At 43.2% G+C, this 22,668-nt stretch overlaps 1 protein-coding gene across 1 annotated transcript; it reads left to right on the top strand.

The window, feature by feature from the left end:
• Positions 1-4,681: 4,681 nt before the first annotated feature.
• Positions 4,682-8,127, top strand: LOC125554176 (zinc transporter 9-like). The gene is made up of 3 exons (XM_048717771.2): positions 4,682-5,491; positions 5,664-5,813; positions 7,648-8,127. Exons 1-3 carry the CDS (start codon positions 4,898-4,900, stop codon positions 7,951-7,953), a joined length of 1,050 nt encoding a protein of 349 aa, XP_048573728.2. The 5' UTR covers positions 4,682-4,897; the 3' UTR covers positions 7,954-8,127.
• The last annotated feature ends 14,541 nt before the right edge of the window (positions 8,128-22,668 follow it).

The following is a 22,668-nucleotide window of genomic DNA, read 5'->3' on the forward strand; positions in this document are numbered from 1 at the left end:
GTTGTTGGTTCCGCTCGCGCCGGAGCACGCGAGCAGCCGCATCTCGACCCCACGACCAAGCCGCCGCCCTGGAGCTTCTCCGCTGTCGGCGCCCTCCTCCAGCGCCTCCGCGCCTCTCTGCTACCCCGTTCCCGCGCGCGCCATGGCGCCCTCCAGCTGCGTCGTGCCCGTCGACCACCGTCGCTCCGGCCGTCTTCGCCAGAGTACCACCAAGAAGACGGGCCCCTGTGAGCCATGGCCGCCTTCCTCCTTTGCACCTGGCCTCGACTGGAGTCGCCCCTGTCAGAAACCAGCACGACCACGAGGCTGCCCTCTCCTTCCCCCTGCATAGGAGCTCGCAACTACCACCATCGCCTCCTTGCTGTTGGCATCCCGAGGCCCCTTGTGTTGTTTTGTGTTGGACGTCAAGGCCGGCAAGATCGACTACAACGACGCCAAGTTCCACCACCGGCAAGATCCGGCCTCATTTAAACTTGTCTAGATAGGTAGTTTTCATATGCTTCACATCTTGCCATGTTAATCAACATTTAATATTGTTGGGTACATAAACGAGATCGAACTAAATAAGTCATGTGGTGTTCTGTCAATATGCAACTCGTTGCATATTGAGCTCCACTTATTTGTAGTGTTTTTTGTTGCACTTTGCCATGCCATGCCTCATTAAACCGGACATGCATCATACTTGGTTGTGCATCATGCCATGTTTATGTGATGGTTGTTTAATATGTTGCTTGCTTCTTTCCGGGTAGCTTCTCTCGTTAGCTTCGGTTCCATTCCGGAGTTGTGAGGATTCGTTCGACTACGTCTGTTTGTCTTCTTCATGGACTCGTTCTTCTTCCTTGCGGGATCTCAGGCAAGATGACCATACCCTCGAAATCACTTCTATCTTTGCTTGCTAGTTGATCACTCTATCGCTATGTCGCGCTACCTACCACTTGTTATATCATGCCTCCCATATTGCCATGTCAAGTCTCTAACCCACCTTTCCTAGCAAACCGTTGTTTGGCTATGTTACCGCTTTTGCTCAGCCCCTCTTATAGCGTTGCTAGTTGCAGGTGAAGATGAAGTTTGTTCCATGTTGGAACATGGATATGTTGGGATATCACAATATCTCTTATTTTAATTAATGCATTTATATACTTGGTAAAGGGTGGAAGGCTCGGCCGTATGCCTAGTGTTTTGTTCCACTCTTGCCGCCCTAGTTTCCGTCATACCGGTGTTATGTTCCTTGATTTTGCGTTCCTCACGCGGTTGGGTGTTATGGGAACCCCTTGACAGTTCGCTTTGAATAAAACTCCTCCAGCAAGGCCCAACCTTGGTTTTACCATTTGCCACCTAAGCCTTTTCCCTTGGGTTCTGCAGACTCAAGGGTCATCTTTATTTTAACCCTCGGGTCAGTGCTCCTCTGAGTGTTGGTCCAACCTGGCGATGTCTGGCGCCCCCTGGGCAACCAGGGTTTATGCCAACCCGACGGTGTGCCCTAAGAACGAGATATGTGTGACTCCTATCGGGATTTGTCAGCACATCGGGCGGCTTTGCTGGTCTTGTTTTATCATTGTCGAAATGTCTTGTAACCGAGATTCCGAGACTGATCGGGTCTTTCCGAGAGAAGGAATATCCTTCGTTGACCATGAGAGCTTGTGATGGGCTAAGTTGGGACACCCCTGCAGGGTATAAACTTTCGAGAGCCGTGCCCGCGGTTATGTGGCAGATGGGAATTTGGTAATATCTGGTTGTAGAGAACTTGACACTTAGCTTAATTAAAATGCATCAACCGCGTGTGTACCCGTGATGGTCTCTTCTCGGCGCAGTCCGGGAAGTGAACATGGTTCTTGTGTTATGATTGTGCGTAAGTAGTTTCAGGATCACTTCTTGATCACTTCTAGCTTACGACTGTTGCGTTGCTTCTCTTCTCGCTCTTATTTGCGTATGTTAGCTACCATATATGCTTTGTGCTTGCTGCAGCTCCACCTGATTACCCTATCCTACCCATGAGCTTAAATAGTCTTGATCTCGCGGGTGTGAGATTGCTGAGTCCTCGTGGCTCACAGATACTTCCAAATAGTTGCAGGTGCCGATGATACCAGTGCAGGTGACGCAACCCAAGCTCGAGTGGGAGCTTGATGAAGATGTGGATCGTTGTTTTGTTTCGTTTCCTGTTGATCAGTAGTGGAGCCCAGTTGGGACGATTGGGGATCTAGCATTTGGGGTTGTCTTCTTTTATTTTGGTTCCGTAGTCGGACCTTGATTGTATTCTGGATGATGTATGTTTATCTTGTTATATGTGTGAAGTGGCGATTGTAAGCCAACTCTTTATCCCTTTCTTATTCAGTACATGGGATTGTGTTAAGATTACCCCTCTTGCGTCAAACCTACCATGCGGCTATGCCTCTAAGTCGTGCCCCGACACGTGGGAGATATAGCCGCATTGTGGGTGTTACAACCACTAAACTGAATAGCATACTTTACCTATGAAACATAGGTCATGATCCATTAAGTCCAACAAGAAGAGAAGCCCAATGGCTAAAACATGTCTCTCCAAAAATTTGGCTTCTCTAACAAGGAATTATATTTTCAATCATGTATCTGTAACCATATTTTCCTTCTTATCTTAGCGATGCCCTTATGACGTTTTTATTTCTTAGCAACTATGTACTGTAATAATGACACATTTCTGTTTTAAGACCTAACATGTCAAATAAAATGCTTCAAAATATACAATTTAGTTTCATTCTCTATGGTACCTCAGATGATTTTGATGTGGCCCAGGTTGAAATCTATTAGCATGGGGCCCTGATGCTATGTGTCCTTCAAATCAGGATTTGCGCCCCATTGTGTAATGTGTGAGTTTTTAAAAGTCAAATTGAATCAACACATTATTTTGTTTAAAAATACTTGGAAGAAAAATAATTCACAAAAAATTATGACATGCCACCGAGTTGTAGTTAGATCAAATAAGGAAGATGGCAAGTTGAGTAATCCTAGGATAACGCTGACCATGTGATCATGAATTCGTTATATTACTTGCGTGTCATATATTTGTTGTATCTACTAACACAAATGCCAACTTTTTTGTGCATGTGAAGGCCAATCAATTGTCGTCAAAGAATTGACTACTCAAGCACACACAATGCCTTTTTAGTCTTTGATGAACTTTTGAAGGATTTAAGCCAATGGTAAATGTGCTTCAAATCTAACAATACTAGGTCTAGATGCTAAATGTGGTTCAGACAAGGATTTCCACCACCAACGGGTCAAGACGGTGAATGTTTTTTCGAAATAAAGCAAACATGACCCCTTGTTTCGGATACATGATTGAAAATAGATCTCTTAAAGAAACTAAAGTTAGACGCGTTGCCAGGTTCAAAATGGATAAAATGAAAGCATAAGATGAATTGAGTACTCTTATCTTAGCGCTGACCCTACAATCATTATATTGTTTTAGTCTTTCATATATGATTCCACAAAAGCGACATTTTAGCTCATCCGGGACTCGATATTGTCAAAGAAATGGCTTGAATATTGAATTCCCATACGATACTCAATGTACTTCATGTAGATTCCTATGCGGTTCACATAGCGCTAATGTGGTCCAATCAAGACTTACCCCAAAATTGTGATAGTTTTAAAACTTATCCGAGATGCAACTTCTTTTTTTACAAATATACGGTTGGAAATATAATTAGTCGTAAATATCTCAAGCAAGACGTGCTACCAAGTTTGCAACTCGATCGAGTTGACACCGCGTGAATTGAGTACTGTTATGCTATAGGGTACAGCCTATGATCATTTCAATGTTTTGCTGGTTTTATATAGTTCTTATGCCTGGTTTGAGAGTGACGACACTCTTGCTCATGTGTCGACACAATTCATGCCGTTGAGGAGATGCCTTCTCATCTGCAAATAAATTGCAATTGTCTTCTTCTTTGTACTACTACCTTGTGTTTGATATTGGTGCCTGGCATGCCAACTCTGCATATATGGCACGGCGAGGACTTGGAGCTGATAGGTGTGAACCTGTGATAACCGTGATGAGAATGTGAAAACACATGTATTATGTCATGCCATGGCTCACGGTGTCGACACCCAACATCTCAACAATATTACTTTTTTTGCTTGAACGATCCGAGATGAGATCTCGGGAAGGTGTGTCTGATGCCATATACTATTATAGTATATTACGTGTCACTGGAGACAGCGAGTTATTGGTTGCGGCGAGAGGGGCTTTGACCTGCTTCATGCATGTGTCAGGTAGAGAGAGAGAGAGAGAGAGAGAGAGAGAGAGAGAGAGAGAGAGAGAGAGAGAGAGAGAGAGAGAGAGAGGGAGAGGGAGAGAGAGAGGTAGCTATAGCATGAGTTTGAAAGATGCTCGAAGTCGACGTACAACTATCATTAACCCTTACCAGAGAAAAGTGCAAAGTGGAAGGAGAGACGGACAGGTGCTTTCTGCATGCATGGTGTACTGCTGCAGGGATCTTGGAGACAGAAATGGTGCGAGACCAACCTGAGAAAGTGCATTGATGATAATAGTTGAAGGATAAAGTGTGATTGCATATCGAAGAAAAAGTGGGATGCAGGTGAATGCAACTTTATGCACCACATTCCACATGACATATATAGGTACATATATAGATTGACAGTCAGGCGGTTCGACGCTGTGAATGTCACATGTATCTTTCGTTTGGACTTGTACTTTTGTAGTTATCGTTTTGCCCATGTTGACCATTTCTTACGAAGCTCCTCTTTACGCGATCTACTATATGATGTATGATATATGTTGACATTGATATCTCTCAATTCATTTTCCAGTTCATACCCTGATCAATCCAGTGCTATATATGCATGCCTACGTCGTCTCAGGTAGATCACCATTCTTTCGACCCCTCCGACTAAAACCATGGCTGCCAATCTCAAGCTCGCCGCCTTGTGCCTCCTCCTCCTCGTCTCCTCTCTCCCTTTGCTCGCCCGCGCCGAGTGCGAGTGCGAGGCCGGCGAGGAGGAGCACGACAAGGCGGGCGCGCTAAAGCTCAAGATCATCGCCATCTTCTGTATCCTCGTGGCCAGCGCCGCGGGTTGCGCCATCCCCTCGCTCGGCCGGAAGTTCCCGGCGCTGAGCCCGGACAAGGACCTGTTCTTCGCCATCAAGGCCTTCGCGGCGGGGGTTATTCTCGCCACGGCCTTCGTGCACATCCTCCCGGAGGCCTTCGAGCGGCTCGGCTCGCCGTGCCTCGTCGACGGGCCGTGGCAGAAGTTCCCGTTCGCCGGATTCGTCGCCATGCTCGCGGCCATCGCCACCCTTATCGTCGACACCATCGCCACGGGATACTTCCAGCGCGCGCACGCCAAGAATACATCCGCGGCCGTCGGGTACGTGGAGGCCTCCGACTCCGAGCAGGCGCACGGTGGGCACTCCCACGGCGTGTCCGCCGTCATCGCGTCGTCATTCTCCGACGACGGCGCGAAGCTCATCCGTCACCGCGTCATCTCGCAGGTGCTGATGCTGATTGATCGATGCGTCCATACTAGTTGTAACTAAATTGTGCACGCATCAAGGCTGTGTGCATATGCATACTCGACTGAGATTTAGGCTCCTATCATTAGTCAAATCACTGTCGCTGTGGACGCGAATTAATTGGTCGATTCCAATGCTTTATCTGAATTAGGTGCTGGAGCTGGGGATCATAGTGCACTCGGTAATCATCGGCATGTCTTTGGGTGCATCTGAGAATGCCAGCACGATCAAACCACTCGTGGTCGCGCTAACTTTTCATCAATTCTTCGAAGGGATAGGGCTGGGAGGATGCATCGTTCAGGTATGCATATGTTTTGTACATCAGTTCACACCAGAGAATAGTATGCATATATTCCTCGATGTGAGTCGTTCCGCTCATATACGAGTATGTGCGTACAATAATAGACAAAAATGGATTTGCTAATCTTCTGACATCCACCAAAAATGACGTGTGAATTTGAGTTCTAGAAATGTGCCATATTATTCCACACATTTCCTAAACTACGTTCATATTTCTATAACCCTAAACTTAAATACTAAACTGAAGCCTAAGCTTCTGAACTTTCTAAAATTGTCTCACCTGAACCCTAAGCTTCTGAACTTTCTAAAATTGCTTCACCTGAACCCTAGCTTGGTCTTGAATTTAGAGGTTTCAAGGAATGTGATAAAAATTCATAGGTGTCTGGAGCGAGGTGAGTTTGTAATCTGTAAAATTCCATTAAAAAACACCATGACAATATTTTTTGCGAAAAAACTACTATAACAATTTGTGTCGTGTGCAAAACTAACAAGAGAAAGAATGATTCCTTGTGCCATATTACTATCGATTAAGCTTTGCAGGTTGCCAATTACTAGCATCCCCATGTCCAGGATCTTTTTTCATTTTTTTTGTTAAATTCAAAGGTGCAAAACCACACTAAGTAACGTGGTAAAGATTAGGAGGGTCGCTTAGTCTTCAAAGGTTCTACGTAACTGAAAAATAATACATAGGTGTGTGGAGAGGTTTATATATATGTGGCAGCTGAAAAATAATCAACAAATACAATTATGTTATTTCATAGAAAAACTTACAAAGGATAATAAATCTATCTTTGTCATTTTTCACAACGCATGTATATCATTTTTGTAAGTTAATTTTTGTGGCCTATCATTTCATAGCATCCCCTGCAAACCATGATTTTAAAAATCGGTCCAAGGTTCATTTTAAAGGTTTAGGGTTTCATATAAACAGTTTCATGGTTTGGGGTTGTTAGTTAGACGAAGTCCGATAGTTCAGGGTTCAAAACTTAGAATGTTAGTTACTCCCTCTGTCCCATAATATAAGACGTTTTGCAAGCTATGTTAGGTTGCAAAAATGTCTTATATCATGGGACGAAGGGAGTATGTTGCACTGTTTCTAGATCATATGAAAATTTCTTTTTATTTTCCTGTTTTTTCTTCCAAGAATCATTGGTCGAGAGAATTACACCAAAATGGTATTTCAAGTCGCTTTAGCGTTGTGTTGGATTATGAAAATTTAATTGACCCATTTGTACATATTTTCTTGTAGTACAATCAATAAAGTTGAAATTTAAAATCACATCCTAGATGATAGAAAGAACAGAGATATTCAATATAATGTACCTTCTTGGTGGCTACTCTAGAAGCTTACCTTAATCAATTGTATAGTTTTGCATTCCACGAAATTTACACACTGCAAGAAGTTCGAGTGAATTTATATCACATGATTCACAGACAGCACAATTGTTTTTTTTCGAAAAGGGGAGTACACCGGCCTCTGCATCGCAGGATGCACACATCCATTTTATTGAACGTGAATCAAGTTCAAGTCACCGAGTACCAGACAGTAATACAAACAAAAAGAAACACAACCACAATTGATTGTACCCAAAATTACATAGCTCATCCACATAATCTACGAGTGCCTTGCTAGTCAAATTGATTGAATAAACCATACACAACCCTTTCCAGCCGGCTGTACCTAGAGGTCACTATTGTTTTACTCTTTAATTACATTGAGAGGCAATAAACCACAATATGGCTTACCAAACATGATACTAACTTCTTGGCCCATAAAATGATGGTAGAAAATGTAGGCTAGGCAATTAATGAAATAACCTTGCTCTATCGTACAGGCTAGGTTTCGCCTCAAGTCTGTCTTGATGATGGCGCTCTTCTTCTCACTCACGCTGCCAGTTGGTGTCGTGATCGGCATCGGGATATCCTCTGCTTACGACGAAAATAGCCCTAGGGCCCTAATCGTGGAAGGACTCCTCAGCGCTGCCGCCGCTGGAATTCTGATCTACATGGCGCTCGTCGACCTTCTAGCGGAAGACTTCATGAATCCTAGGGTGCAGAACAACGGAAGGTTGCAGGTCATCATTAACATCTCCTTGCTGGTTGGGACGGGTCTCATGTCCATGCTTGCTGTATGGGCATGAGAAATCCTCCTCGGCCAAAAATAATAAATTCGTTTTGAACTTTTTTATGAGGCGAGGATTTCTCTTTTTGTTTCTTTTTGAGAGGTTTTCTGATCTGTTTCTTGATTGCTTGTAAAAGGTGTGCATATATACATCAAACTCCACACAGTGAAATATACATGTACATTTGTTTGATATTACATGTTTACAACCATCAACAGTAGCACAAAGGCATTCATGCATGAGTGTTCATACTGGCGTGAGTATGGTGCATGACAACTATGTGTCTTCTCTATACCCAGAAAGAACATTTGAATAGCGTTAAGCTGCTAAGCTTTACAACAATCAAAACACAAAACCATTTCATGCATGAGCGATCATACTGGCGTGGGTGTGGTGTGCGATGAATGCATGTGCACTTTGTACTCCAGAAGTAAAATGAATGAATAATGTTACGCTGTCAAGCTCTACCACTTTAGCATATCGAAATTATGCTTTGTTTGTATTACCAAACAATGTGTGCACCCTGTGGCAAGCGTGGTTAGCCATCTCAATCCAAATCAAAAGTAGTGTATGTACAATTATTATCCCGGTTACATCAATTAAATGTGAGACTCCCCGCGTCGAGGAAACAGCCCCGTGTCACCCAGCCCAGGGCGACTCGGGCGCTCCCATAAACGTAGCGCCACCAACCCCCTTTCCCTCCCCTCCCGCCGCGCTGCTGCCGTAGGAGGCCGTGGGCGAAGCCCGCGCGGCTGACGGCGGCCGGGCCTCTTCTCGTGGTGGGTGGTTCTCTTTCACACCCATCTCAAATAAATCGCAAAAAAAGGGACAGTCTCTAAAGAAGAACGATACATTGGCATTATCAGCAGCCCCCTCGGGGAGGACCGCCGACCCAATGAGTACTTTATGCTGAAACTTTCACGGGCTGGGTGACCCTGTGATAGTTCATGAGTTGTGCAACCTCTCGCAGGAGTGTACGTCGGTGATTCTTTGCATGGTGGGAACACATATGACGAAGTATCGTGTGGAAGGTTTGTCTGGAACTTAGAGTTTAGATCATGCGTATGGTGTGGTAGCAGCGAAAGAAGTGGTGGTTTGTGCATTTTCTAGAAGAACCATCTAGTTTTGGAACTCTGCAATTTTTCTAATATCATATTGATATGGTGGTGAAGGAGGGGAATAAGGATCCCTGGAGATTAACTTGTTAGTATGGAGAATACAATAGGAGTTTGAGGTACAAAACATGGTACATGATGAGATTCTAAGAAGCTAACATTGATCTTCCTTGGTTGTGTATAAGAGACTTTAATGAAGTTCTTAGGCGGGAGGAGCAGTTTGATCCGAACCCGCCAGAGAGTGTGGATGTGTGCCACCTTTTTTATTTGGGGCATCGAGGGCTGGACCGGACATTTGAGAGAACAATTTCAGGATGATATTTATGCCGGGTGCGTCTTGATCGGGCTTTAGCCTCTCAGGATTGGTGCAACTTATTTCCCTTAGCATCAGTGGTGCATCTAAGTGCCGTCAAGTCTGACCATTTGCACATTCAGCTAATGAATTCGATGGAGTTCCATAATCAGCGCATTGCTAATGTGTGTCCTTTTCGTGTGGGAGATGTTGGAAATATGCCCTAGAGGCAAAAATAATGAAGTATTATTTACTTCCAAGTTTAGTTAAGGTTTGTAATCTATGTTATAACTGCTATGGTTGACGGGTATGCAATTCGGAGGAAAACTCATGAGCACAAGTAGATTTATAAACAATAAAACAAGATTCTAGTCTTGCCTCTAGGACTAGCTCAAAGTGTTGATTGATGATTATGTTTTCCTGGTCATTGTCAAGTCAATAAAGCCGACAATGTTTGAGACCATGGTGTTGGTAGAACACTCGTGTTGAATTGACCCAAGTTGTATGTTATACTTAGAGATGTAATTGTCAAAAGTCTATAGTCCATAACACGGGAAGTTATCGTATGTATCATTCCTTAGACCATGAGAGTATCAAGTCACTCCATATCGTACGGTGCACTTTGTGGTTGTTCGAACGCCATCCGTAATAGGGTGATCCTAACGACAACTTATGGGTTCATTCGAAAAATATGACGAGACGCTAGAGAGGCCGCGACTAGGATTTGCTCCTCTGATGATGGAAAGATATTCTTAGGTCCCTATCAATGTGATGGCATACATCATCATTTGGCCGGACACAACGTGAATTTTGAAGGAAATATGCCCTAGAGGCAATAATAAAGTTTTCATTTAATATTTCCTTATATCATGTTAAATGTTTATTATTCATGCTAGAATTATATTAATCGGAAACTTGATACATGTGTGGATACATAGACAAAACACTGTGTCCCTAGTAAGCATCTACTAGACTAGCTCATTAATCAAAGATGGTTAAGTTTCCTAACCATAGACATGTGTTGCCATTTGATGAACGGGGTCACATCATTAGGAGAATGATGTGATGGACATGACCCATTCGTTAGCTTAGCATTATGATCATTCAGTTTTATTGCTATTGCTTTCTTCATGTCAAATACATATTCCTTTGACTATGAGATTATGCAACTCCCGGATATCAGAGGAATACCTTGTGTGCTATCAAACGTCACAACGTAACTGGGTGATTATAAAGAGGCTCTACGGGTATCTCCGAAGGTGTTTGTTGGGTTGGCATAGATCAAGATTAGGATTTGTCACTCTGAGTATCGGAGAGGTATCTCTAGGCCCTCTCGATAATGTGATACGTCTCCAACGTATCTATAATTTTTTATTGCTCCATGTTATATTATCTACTGTTTTGGGCAATATTGGGCTTTATTTTTCACTTTTATATTACTTTTGGGACTAACCTAGTAATCGGAGGCCCAGCCCAGATTTGTTGTTTTATCTCTATTTCAGTGTTTTGAAGAAAAGGAATATCAGACGGAGTCGAAACGGAACGAAATCAACTGGAGAAGTTATTTTTGGAAGGAAACACACCTGATGGACGTGGACCCCACGTCAGAAGATACGGGAGCTGCCCATGGGGGTGGGGGCGCCCCCCCCCTAGGGCGCGCCCCCTGCCTCGTGGGGCCCCCGTGGCTCCCCTGACGTGCTTCTTCTGCCTATATAACTCCATATACCCTAAAACTTCCAGAACGCACAATAGATCGGGAGTTTCGCCGCTAGAAGCCTTCGTAGCCACCGAAAACCAATCTAGACCCGTTCCAGCACCCTGCCGGAGGGGGCAATCCTTCCTCGGTGGCCATCTTCATCATCCCGGTGCTCTCCATGACGAGGAGGGAGTAGTTCTCCCTCGGGGCTGAGGGTATGTACCAGTAGTTATGTTTTTGATCTCTCTCTCTCGTGTTCTTGATTTGGCACGATCTTGATGTATCGCGAGCTTTGCTATTATAGTTGGACCTTGAAAGTGCGTTATATCGACTAGAAGGGGGGGGTGAATAGGCGATTTTTATGAAAGTCTTCAAAACGTGAGAGTTATGAAGACAAACAGTGAAGATTATGCCTATTACTATGCAGCGGAAGTTAGATTACACCAGGGCAGCCATGGTCATGTATTCAATAGAGTGAAAGCTCAATGACAAACAGCTTCAGTGTAATAAGGATCAGGTAGGAAGAAGTTATGAAGCCGAACAGATCATACATTCATGTTGTGAAGACAAAAGATAAAGCAAGCATGCAATGGCTTCACAATGAATAACTGTAAATGAAGGGAAGTGAAGATGAAACCAGTGACACGTTGAAGACAATGATTTGTTGGACCAGTTCCAGTTGCTGTGACAACTGTACGTCTGGTTGGAGCGGCTAGGTATTTAAACCGAAGGACACACAGTCCCGGACACCCAGTCAAGGACACTTAGTCCAAGACACCCAGTCCTCACCGTTTTCTCCTTGAGCTAAGGTCACACAGACCTCGCCCAATCACTCTGGTAAGTCTTCAAGGTAGACTCCCAAACCTTCACAGACTTCGTTCACTGGCAATCCACAATTTCTCTTGGATGCTCTGAACGCGACGCCTAACCGTCTGGAGGATGCACAGTCCTCAAGTGTAATAAGTCTTCAAATCACACAGACACGAAGACTTAAGTGATGCCCAATTTACTCTGGCTCTGGGTGGTTAGGGCTTTTCTCCTCACTGGGAATTTTTCTTTCAAAGGCTTTGAGGTGGGTTGCTCTCAAACGACAAAAGCCGTGCACTGAAATTTGAGCAGCCAACCGTTTGAGGTTGTGGGGGGTGGACTATTTATAGCCACTTGGCAACCCGACCTGATCTGTCCGAAATGACCCTGGGTCACTAAGGAACTGACACGTGTACCAACGGTCGGATTTCGAACTCACATGGCAACTTTACTTGGGCTACAAGTAAAGCTGACTTGTCTGACTCTGGACAAGATTTTCTCTCATAGGCTTCGCTCGAAGACATAGGATTTGAATTAGGCATCACTTCAGTCATTCTGACTGGTTCTCTTCGACCCCACTTAACAGTACGGTGGTTCCTATGACACAACATGAATGAAATAAAACTACGAAGGATCTAGGTCTTCGAGTTCCAAAAGCTTCATAGGGAGTCTTCTCATGTCATTGTCTTCAATATGAATATCTTCATAAACCACCATTGTCTTCAATGTCTTCGTACATTTTTAGGGGTCATCTCTGATAGTAAAACCGAATCAATGAGGGACTTCTACCTGTGTTTTCCTGCACTTCTCACAAACACATTAGTCCCTCAACTAGGTTTGTCGTCAATACTCCAAAACCATAGGTGTGGCATTAGATGCACTTACAGACCTTATGTTTCTCCTCCCCCTCTTCTCTCTTGTAATGAATCGAGTTTCCCCTTTGAAGTAATCTTATCGGATTGAGTCTTTAAAGACTTGAGAACACTTGATGTATGTCTTGCCGTGGATATCTGTGGTGACAATGGGATACCACGTGCCACCTGATGTATGTTTTGGTGACCAACTTGCGGGTTTCGTGACATTGGGAACCTATGCATAGGGGTTGGCACACGTTTTTGTCATGATTCTCCGGTAGAAACTTTGGGGCACTCTTTGAGGTCCTTTGTGTTGGTTGAATAGATGAATCTGAGATTGTGTGATGCATATCGTATAATCATGCCCACGGATACTTGAGGTGACATTGGAGTATCTAGGTGACATTAGGGTTTTGGTTGATTTGTATCTTAAGGTGTTATTCTAGTACGAACTCTAGGGCTGTTTGTGACACTTATAGGAATAGCCCAACGGATTGATTGGAAAGAATAACTTTGAGGTGGTTTCGTACCCTACCATAATCTCTTCGTTCGTTCTCCGCTATTAGTGACTTTGGAGTGACTCTTTGTTGCATGTTGAGGGATAGTTATGTGATCCAATTATGTTAGTATTGTTGAGGGAACTTACACTAGCGAAAGTATGAACCCTAGGCCTTATTTCCTAGCATTGCAATACCGTTTACGCTCACTTTTATCATTTGTTACCTTGCTGTTTTTATTATTTCAGATTACAAAAACCTTTATCTACCATCCATATACCACTTGTATCACCATCTCTTCGCCGAACTAGTGCACCTATACAATTTACCATTGTATTAGGTGTGTTGGGGACACAAGAGACTCTTTGTTATTTGGTTGCAGGGTTGCTTGAGAGAGACCATCTTCATCCTACGCCTCCTACGGATTGATAAACCTTAGGTCATCCACTTGAGGGAAATTTTTTACTGTCCTACAAACCTCTGCACTTGGAGGCCCAACAACGTCTACAAGAAGAAGGTTGTGTAGTAGACATCAAGCTCTTTTCTGGCGCCGTTGCCGGGGAGGTGAGTGCTTGAAGGTATATCTTTAGATCTTGCAATCGAGTCTTTTAGTTTCTTGTTTTATCACTAGTTTAGTCTATAAAAGAAAATTATAAAAGATGGAATTGAGTTTGTCTCATACGCTTCATCTTTTTAATATCTTTCGTGAGTATGATGGAAAGGAAAATTGTGCTCAAGTGCTAGAAGAAGAATGCATTAGAATGTTTGGCACTAAATATTTGAATGATGAGCATGATTGCAATGTTGTTAGTATGAATTCCTTGAATATCCATGATGCTAATGATATGCAAAGCCACAAGCTTGGGGAAGCTATGTTTGATGAAGATGATATTTTTTGTCCCCCAAGTTTTGATGAGAATTTATTATTAAATAAGCATGCCTCCTATTTATGATGATTATATTGATGAAAGTGGATTTGGAGAGGTCATGACTTTATTTAGAGATGAATCCACTATTTCGGAAGAGGTTCCAATTGATTATGAGAACAAAGTTGCTATCTATGATGATTATTGTGATGACTTGTATGCTATAAAGAATAATGATATCCGTGAAACTTGTCATCATGATTTTAGTTTTCAATTGGATTATGCCTCACATGATAATTATTTTGTTGAGTTTGCTCCCACTATAATTCATGAGAAGAATTTTACATATGTGGAGAGTAATAAAAATTCTATGCTTGTAGATCATGAAAAGAATGATTTAGGTGCTGGTTATATTGTTGAATTCATTCATGATGCTACTGAAAATTATTATGAGGGAGGAACATATGCTTGTAGGAATTGCAATAATATCAAGTTTCCTCTCTATGTGCTTAAAATTTTGAAGTTATGCTTGTTTTACCTTCCTATGCTAGTTGATTATTGTTCCCACAAGTTGTTTGATCACAAAATCTCTATGCATAGGAAGTATGTTAGACTTAAATGTGCTAGTCATATTCTTCATGATGCTCTCTTTATGTTTCAATTCTTATCTTTTACGTGAGCATCGTTGAAATCATCATGCCTAGCTAGGGGCGTTAAACGATAGCGTTTGTTGGGAGACAATCCAATTTTATTTTTGTTCCTTACTTTTTGCTCCTGTTTAGTAATAAATAATTCATATAGCCTCTGTTTAGATGTGGTTTTATGTGTTTAATTAGTGTTTGTGCCAAGTAGAACCTTTGGGAAGACTTGGGGAAAGTCTTGTTGATCATGCTGTCAAAAACAGAAACTTTAGTGCTCACGAGAATTGCTGTCATTTTTATTTGGAGAGTGCTATTTAGTTAATTCTTTTTGCAGATGATTAATAGATAAATTCCTCAGGTCCAGAAATGTATTTGAGAATTTTATGAGTTCCATAAGTATACGTTTGATCCATATTACTACAGACTGTTCTGTTTTTGACAGATTCTGTGTTTGATGTGTTGTTTGCTTATTTTGATGAATCTATGGCTAGTAAAATAGTTTATAAACCATAGAGAAATTCGAATACAGTAGGTTTAACACCAATATAAATAAATAATGAGTTAATTACAGTACCTTGAAGTGGTGATTTATTTTCTTATACTAACGGAGCTTACGGGTTTTCTGTTAAGTTTTGTGTTGTGAAGTTTTCAAGTTTTGGGTAAGGATTCGATGGACTATGGAATAAGGAGTGGAAAGAGCCTAAGCGTGGGGATGCCCGAGGCACCCCAAGGTAATATTCAAGGACAACCAAAAGCCTAAGCTTGGGGATGCCCCGGAAGGCATCCCCTCTTTCGTCTTCGTTCATCGGTAACTTTACTTGGAGCTATATTTTTATTCACCACATGATATGTGTTTTGCTTAGAGCGTCAATTTATTTTGTTAGGATTTTATTTCTGTTATTTAGAACAATGTTTTGCATCTTTTATTTCAATAAAAGTGGCATTAATAGTCTTTACTATGCCTATGTTACAAGTATACATGTTGTTGTTTGAAAACAGAAAGTTTACCGCTGTTGCAATAATTCCCTAGAAAATTCAGAATGAGATAAAATGTTGAAACCTTTTGCATATTAAGCTCTGATAAATTTAATACAGTGGGAATTTTATTTCATAATTTTTGGAGTTAGGGAAGTATGGATGTTGCAGCATTCTTCACAGACTATCCTGTTTAGGCAGATTGCTGTTATGTTTGCATTGTTTGCATATGTTTGCTTCTTTAATGATTCTATTTGAGGATAGGACTATTAAATATGCAGAGGCATTTAGTATGCAATGTTGAATAATAATTTTGGGGATTTGCTACAGTAGAGTATGATAAGGTTTTTGCAATGGTTTATACTAACTTATCTCACGAGTCCTTGTTGAGTTTTGTGTGGATGAAGCTTTTGAGATTTAGGGAGACCGTGATATGAGAGGAATTAAGGAGACACAAAGGCTCAAGCTTGGGGATGTCCAAGGCACCCCAAGATAATATTTCAAGAAGTATCAAGCATCTAAGCTTGGGGATGCCCCAGTTGGCATCCCACCTTTCTTCTTCGACAATTATCGGTTAGTATCGGTTGATCCTAAGTTTTTGCTTCTTCACATGATTTTTGCTATTCTTAGAATGCCATTTTATTTTGATTTGCTTGCTGTTTTAATAAAATACCAAGATCTGAAATTATTAAATGTTAGAGAGTCTTCACATAGTTGCATAATTATTCGACTACTCATATCTTCACTTATATCTTTCGGAGTAGTTTGTCGTTTGCTCTAGTGCTTCGCTTATATCCTTTTAGAGCATGGTGGTAGTTTTATTTTGAATAAATAGATGAACTATCATGCTTCACTTATATTGTTTTGAGAGTCTTAAATAGCATGGTAATTTGCTTAAAATCCTAATATGCTAGGTATTCAAGAATAATAAAATTCTCTTATGAGTGTGTTGAATACTATGAGAAGTTTGATACTTGATAATTGTTTTGAGATATGGAGATGGTGATATTAGAGTCATGCTAGTTGAGTGGTTATGAATTTGAGAAATACTTGTGTTGAAGTTTGTGATTCCCGTAGCATGCACGTATGGTGAACCGTTATGTGATGAAGTCAGAGCATGATTTATTTATTGATTGTCTTCCTTATGAGTGGCGGTCGGGGACGAGCGATGGTCTTTTCCTACCAATCTATCCCCCTAGGAGCATGCGCGTAGTACTTTGTTTCGATAACTAATAGATTTTTGCAATAAGTATGTGAGTTCTTTATGACTAATGTTGAGTCCATGGATTATACGCACTCTCACCCTTCCACCATTGCTAGCCTCTCTAGTACCGCGCAACTTTCGCCGGTATCATACACCCACCATATACCTTCCTCAAAACAGCCACCATACCTACCTATTATGGCATTTCCATAGCCATTCCAAGATATATTGCCATGCAACTTTCCACCGTTCCGTTTATTATGACACGCTTCATCATTGTCATATTGCTATGCATGATCATGTAGTTGACATCGTATTTGTGGCAAAGCCACCGTTCATAATTCTTTAATACATGTCACTCATGCATCATTGCACATCCTGGTACACCGCCGGAGGCATTCATATAGAGTCATACTTTGTTCTAGTATCGATTTGTAATCATTGAGTTGTAAATAAATAGAAGTGTGATGATCATCATTAATAGAGCATTGTCCCAAATAAAAAAGGAAGGCAAAAAAAAGAGAAAGGCCATAAAAAAGAAAGGCCAAATAAAAAAAATAAAAAGGGGCAATGCTACTATCCTTTTTCCACACTTGTGCTTCAAAGTAGCACCATGTTCTTCATATAGAGAGTCTCATATGTTGTCACTTTCATATACTAGTGGGAATTTTTCATTATAGAACTTGGCTTGTATATTCCAATGATGGGCTTCCTCAAAATGCCCTAGGTCTTCGTGAGCAAGCGAGTTGGATGCACACCCACTAGTTTCTTTTGTTGAGCTTTCATACATTTATAGCTCTAGTCCATCTGTTGCATGGCAATCCCTACTCACTCACATTGTTATCTATTTATGGGCATCTCCATAGCCCGTTGATACGCCTAGTTGATGTGAGACTATCTTACCCCTTTTTGTCTTCTCCACAACCACCACTCTATTCCACCTATAGTGCTATATCCATGGCTCACGCTCATATATTGCGTGAAGATTGAAAAAGTTTGAGAACATCAAAAGTATGAAACAATTGCTTGGCTTGTCATCGGGGTTGTGCATGATTTAAATATTTTGTGTGGTGAAGATGGAGCATAGCCAAACTATATGATTTTGTAGGGATAACCTTCTTTGGCCATGTTATTTTGAGAAGACATAATTGCTTTGTTAGTATGCTTGAAGTATTATTATTTCTATGTCAATATGAACTTTTGTCTTGAATCTTATGGATCTGAATATTCATACCACGATTAAGAAGAATTACATTGAAACTATGCCAACTAGCATTCCACATCAAAAATTATCTTTTTTATCATTTACCTACGCGAGGACGAGCAGGAATTAAGCTTGGGGATGCTTGATATGTCTCCAACGTATCTATAATTTTTGATTGCTCCATGCTATATTATCTACTGTTTTGGTCAATATTGGGCTTTATTTTCCACTTTTATATTACTTTTGGGACTAACCTATTAACCGGAGGCCCAGCCCAGATTTGTTGTTTTATGCCTATTTCAGTGTTTTGAAGAAAAGGAATATCAGACGGAGTCGAAACGGAACGAAATCAACTGGAGAAGTTATTTTTGGAAGGAAACACACCTGATTTACTTGGACCCCATGTCAGAAGATACGGAAGCTGCCCACGAGGGTGGGGGCGCCCCTCCCCCCCCCCTAGGGCGCGCCCCCTGCCTCATGGGGCCCATGTGGCTCCCCTGGCATGCTTCTTCTACCTATATAACTCCATATACCCTAAAACTTCTAGAACGCACAATAGATCGGGAGTTCCGCCGCCAGAAGCCTCCGTAGCCACCGAAAACCAATCTACACCCATTCCGGCACCCTGCCGGAGGGGGCAATCCTTCCCCGGTGGCCATCTTCATCATCCCGGTGCTCTCCATGACGAGGAGGGAGTAGTTCTCCCTCAGGGCTGAGGGTATGTACCAGTAGCTATGTGTTTGATCTCTCTCTCTCGTGTTCTTGATTTGGCACGATCTTGATGTATCGCGAGCTTTGCTATTATAGTTGGGTCTTATGTTTCTCCTCCCCCTCTTCTCTCTTGTAATGAATCGAGTTTCCCCTTTGAAGTAATCTTATCGGATTGAGTCTTTAAATACTTGAGAACACTTGATGTATGTCTTGCCGTGGATATCTGTGGTGACAATGGGATACCACGTGCCACTTGATGTATGTTTTGGTGACCAACTTGCGGGTTTCGTGACATTGGGAACCTATGCATAGGGGTTGGCACACGTTTTCTTCATGATTCTCCGGTAGAAACTTTGGGGCACTCTTTGAGGTCCTTTGTGTTGGTTGTATAGATGAATCTGAGATTGTGTGATGCATATCGTATAATCATGCCCACGGATACTTGAGGTGACATTGGAGTATCTAGGTGACATTAGGGTTTTGGTTGATTTGTATCTTAAGGTGTTATTCTAGTACGAACTCTAGGGTTGTTTGTGACACTTATAGGAATAGCCCAACGGATTGATTGGAAAGAATAACTTTGAGGTGGTTTCGTACCCTACCATAATCTCTTCGTTCGTTCTCCGCTATTAGTGAATTTGGAGTGACTCTTTGTTGCATGTTGAGGGATAGTTATGTGATCCAATTATGTTAGTATTGTTGAGGGAACTTACACTAGCGAAAGTATGAACCCTAGGCCTTATTTCCTAGCATTGCAATACCGTTTACGCTCACTTTTATCATTCGTTACCTTGCTGTTTTTATCATTTCAGATTACAAAAACCTTTATCTACCATCCATATACCACTTGTATCACCATCTCTTCGCCGAACTAGTGCACCTATACAATTTACCATTGTATTGGGTGTGTTGGGGACACAAGAGACTCTTTGTTATTTGATTGCAGGGTTGCTTGAGAGAGACCATCTTGATACTACGCCTCCTACGGATTGATAAACCTTAGGTCATCCACTTGAGGGAAATTTGCTACTGTCCTACAAACCTCTGCACTTGGAGGCCCAACAACGTCTACAAGAAGAAGGTTGTGTAGTAGACATCATAATGCACATCACAAGAAGCCTTGCAAGCAAAGTAACTAATGGGTTAGTTGCAGGATGATGTATTTCGGAACGAGTAAAGAGACTTGCCGGTAACGAGATTGAACTTGGTATGTAGATACCGACGATCGAATCTCGCGCAAGAGTAACATACTGATGACAAAGGGAATAACTTATGTTGTCATAACGGTTCGACCGATAAAGATCTTTGTAGAATATGTAGGAGCCAATATGAGCATCCAGGTTCCGCTATTGGTTATTAACTGGAGAAGTGTCTCGGTCATGTCTACATAGTTCTCGAACCCGTAGGGTCTGCACGCTTAACGTTCGTTGACAATATAATATTATATGAGTTATGTGATTTGGTGACTGAATGTTGTTCTAAGTCCCGGATGATATCACGGACATGACTAGGAGTCTCAAAATGGTCGAGAGGTAAAGATTGATATATAGAACGATGGTATTCGGGCACCGGAAGTGTTCCGGAGGGTACCGTGTACTTATCGGGTCACCGGAAATGAGTTTCGGGCACCCCCTGCAAAGATATGGGCCTTATGGGCCAAGTGAGGGAACACACCATCCCTGGTGCGCGCCTACAGAGGCCAGCCCTATGAGGAGGATAAGTAAAGAGGGGAGGGCAAGGAAAGTGTGGATTAGGATTCCTACTTCCTTCCCTCTCCCCCCTCTTTCCTTCCCCCCTCGGTTATATATGGCAGGGGGCGCGTGCGGTTGGGAGGGACTCCAAGTAGGATTCCTCCTACTTGGGAGCTCCCATGGCTGCTCCTCCCTCCCTCCCACCTATAGGGGAGCGCCTAGCACAGACCAGATAATTGCCTAGCCGTGTGTGGCGCCCCTCTCCACAGTTTACACCTCCGGTCATATTTTTGCGGTGCTTGGGCGAAGCCCTGTTGAGGGAGTCCTGGATTAGGGGGTCTCCGGACAGCCGGACTATATTCTTTGGCCGGACTGTTAGACTATGAAGATGCAAGATTGAAGACTTCGTCTCGTGTCCGGATGGGACTCTACTTGGCGTGGAAGGCAAGCTAGGAAGTACGAATATGCATATATCCTCCTTTGTAACCGACCTTATGTAACCCTAGCCCTCTCCGGTGTCTATATAAACCGGAGGGTTTTAGTCCGTAGGACAACACACACAATCATACCATAGGCTAGCTTCTAGGGTTTAGCCTCTCTGATCTCGTGGTAGATCTACTCTTGTACTACCCATATCATCAATATTAATCAAGCAGGACGTAGGGTTTTACCTCCATCAAGAGGGCCCGAACCTGGGTAAAACTTCGTGTCCCCTGCCTCCTGTTACCATCTGCCTAGACGCACAGTTCGGGACCCCCTACCCGAGATCCGCCGGTTTTGACACCGACATTGGTGCTTTCATTGAGAGTTCCTCTAATGTCGTCGCCGTTAGGCTTGATGGCTCCTATGATCATCGATAGCGATGTAGTCCAGGGTGAGACTTTTTTCCCTGGGCAGATTTTTGTATTCGGTGGCTTTGCTCTGCGGGCCAATTCGCTTGGCCACCTAGAGCAGATTGAAAGCTACGCCCCTGGCGATCAAGTCAGGTTCGGAAGCTTAAACTACACGGCCGATATCCACGGAGACTTGATCTTCGACGGATTCGAGCCTCTGCCTTGTGCATCACGCGGTCATGATGAGTATGATTTAGCTCTACCATCAGACAGTGTTCAGGAGATCGCACCGGCAGCCGCTCCGACCCTCAATTCGGAGCCAGTTGCGTCGTCCATGGACGGGTGGATGGACCCCGCCACGGAGGCCTTACCCTCATCGGCGATCGAGCCGAACATCGACCTTACTCCGCACGAGAGCCGTGTTGACAAACGGCCGGATCTCTCTCCGGCCACGGACTCCGAACTGCCTGCGCCCATTCCTAGCGAATCCGATTGGGCTCCATTCATAGAGTTTACCAACGCGGATATTTTTCAGCACTCGCCCTTTGGCGACATACTGAACTCGTTAAGGTATCTCTCCTTGTCAGGAGGATCCTGGCCGAACTATTTCCGGCAGGATTGGGATGCGGACGACGAAGAAATTCGCGGCCCGCCCACCACCCACTTACTAGCCACTATCGATGACTTAACCGACATGCTCGACTTTGACTCCGAAGACATCGACGGTATGGACGACGATGCGGGAGACGAAGATGAACCACTGCCCACAGGGCACTGGACAGCCACCTCATCATACGACATATACATGGTGGACACACCCAAAGAAGGCAATGGCAACGAGGCAGTGGAGGATGACCCCTCCAAGAAGCAACCCAAGCGCCGACGTCAGCGGCGCCGCTCTAAGTCCCGCCAAAGCAAAAGTGGTGATACCGGCACATGAGATAATAACACTCCGGATAGTGCCGAAGACAACAACAATCCCCTCCAGCAAGATTTAGAGTAGGAGGATGGAGGAGCCAGCCCTCCTGAGAGAGCGGCAGATGGAGAAGCGAAGGATGATAATTACATGCCCCCCTCCGAAGACGAAGCAAGCCTCGGCGATGACGAATTCGCCGTGCCAGAGGATCCCGTCGAACAAGAGTGCTTCAAGCGCCGGCTTATAGCCACGGTAAATAGCCTTAAGAAAAAGCAGCAGCAGCTTCAAGTTGATCAAGATCTGCTAGCTGACAGATGGACCGAAGTCCTCGTGGCCGAGGAATATAAACCCGAGCGCCCCTCCAAGAGTTACCCAAAATGTAGGTTGCTACCCCGACTGGAGGAAGAAGCGTATGGCGTGGCTGATCGGCC

Source organism: Triticum urartu, chromosome 4A (genome assembly GCF_056163025.1).
Source record: "Triticum urartu cultivar PI428250 chromosome 4A, HENAU_Tu73, whole genome shotgun sequence".
NCBI classification, from domain to species: domain Eukaryota; kingdom Viridiplantae; phylum Streptophyta; class Magnoliopsida; order Poales; family Poaceae; genus Triticum; species Triticum urartu.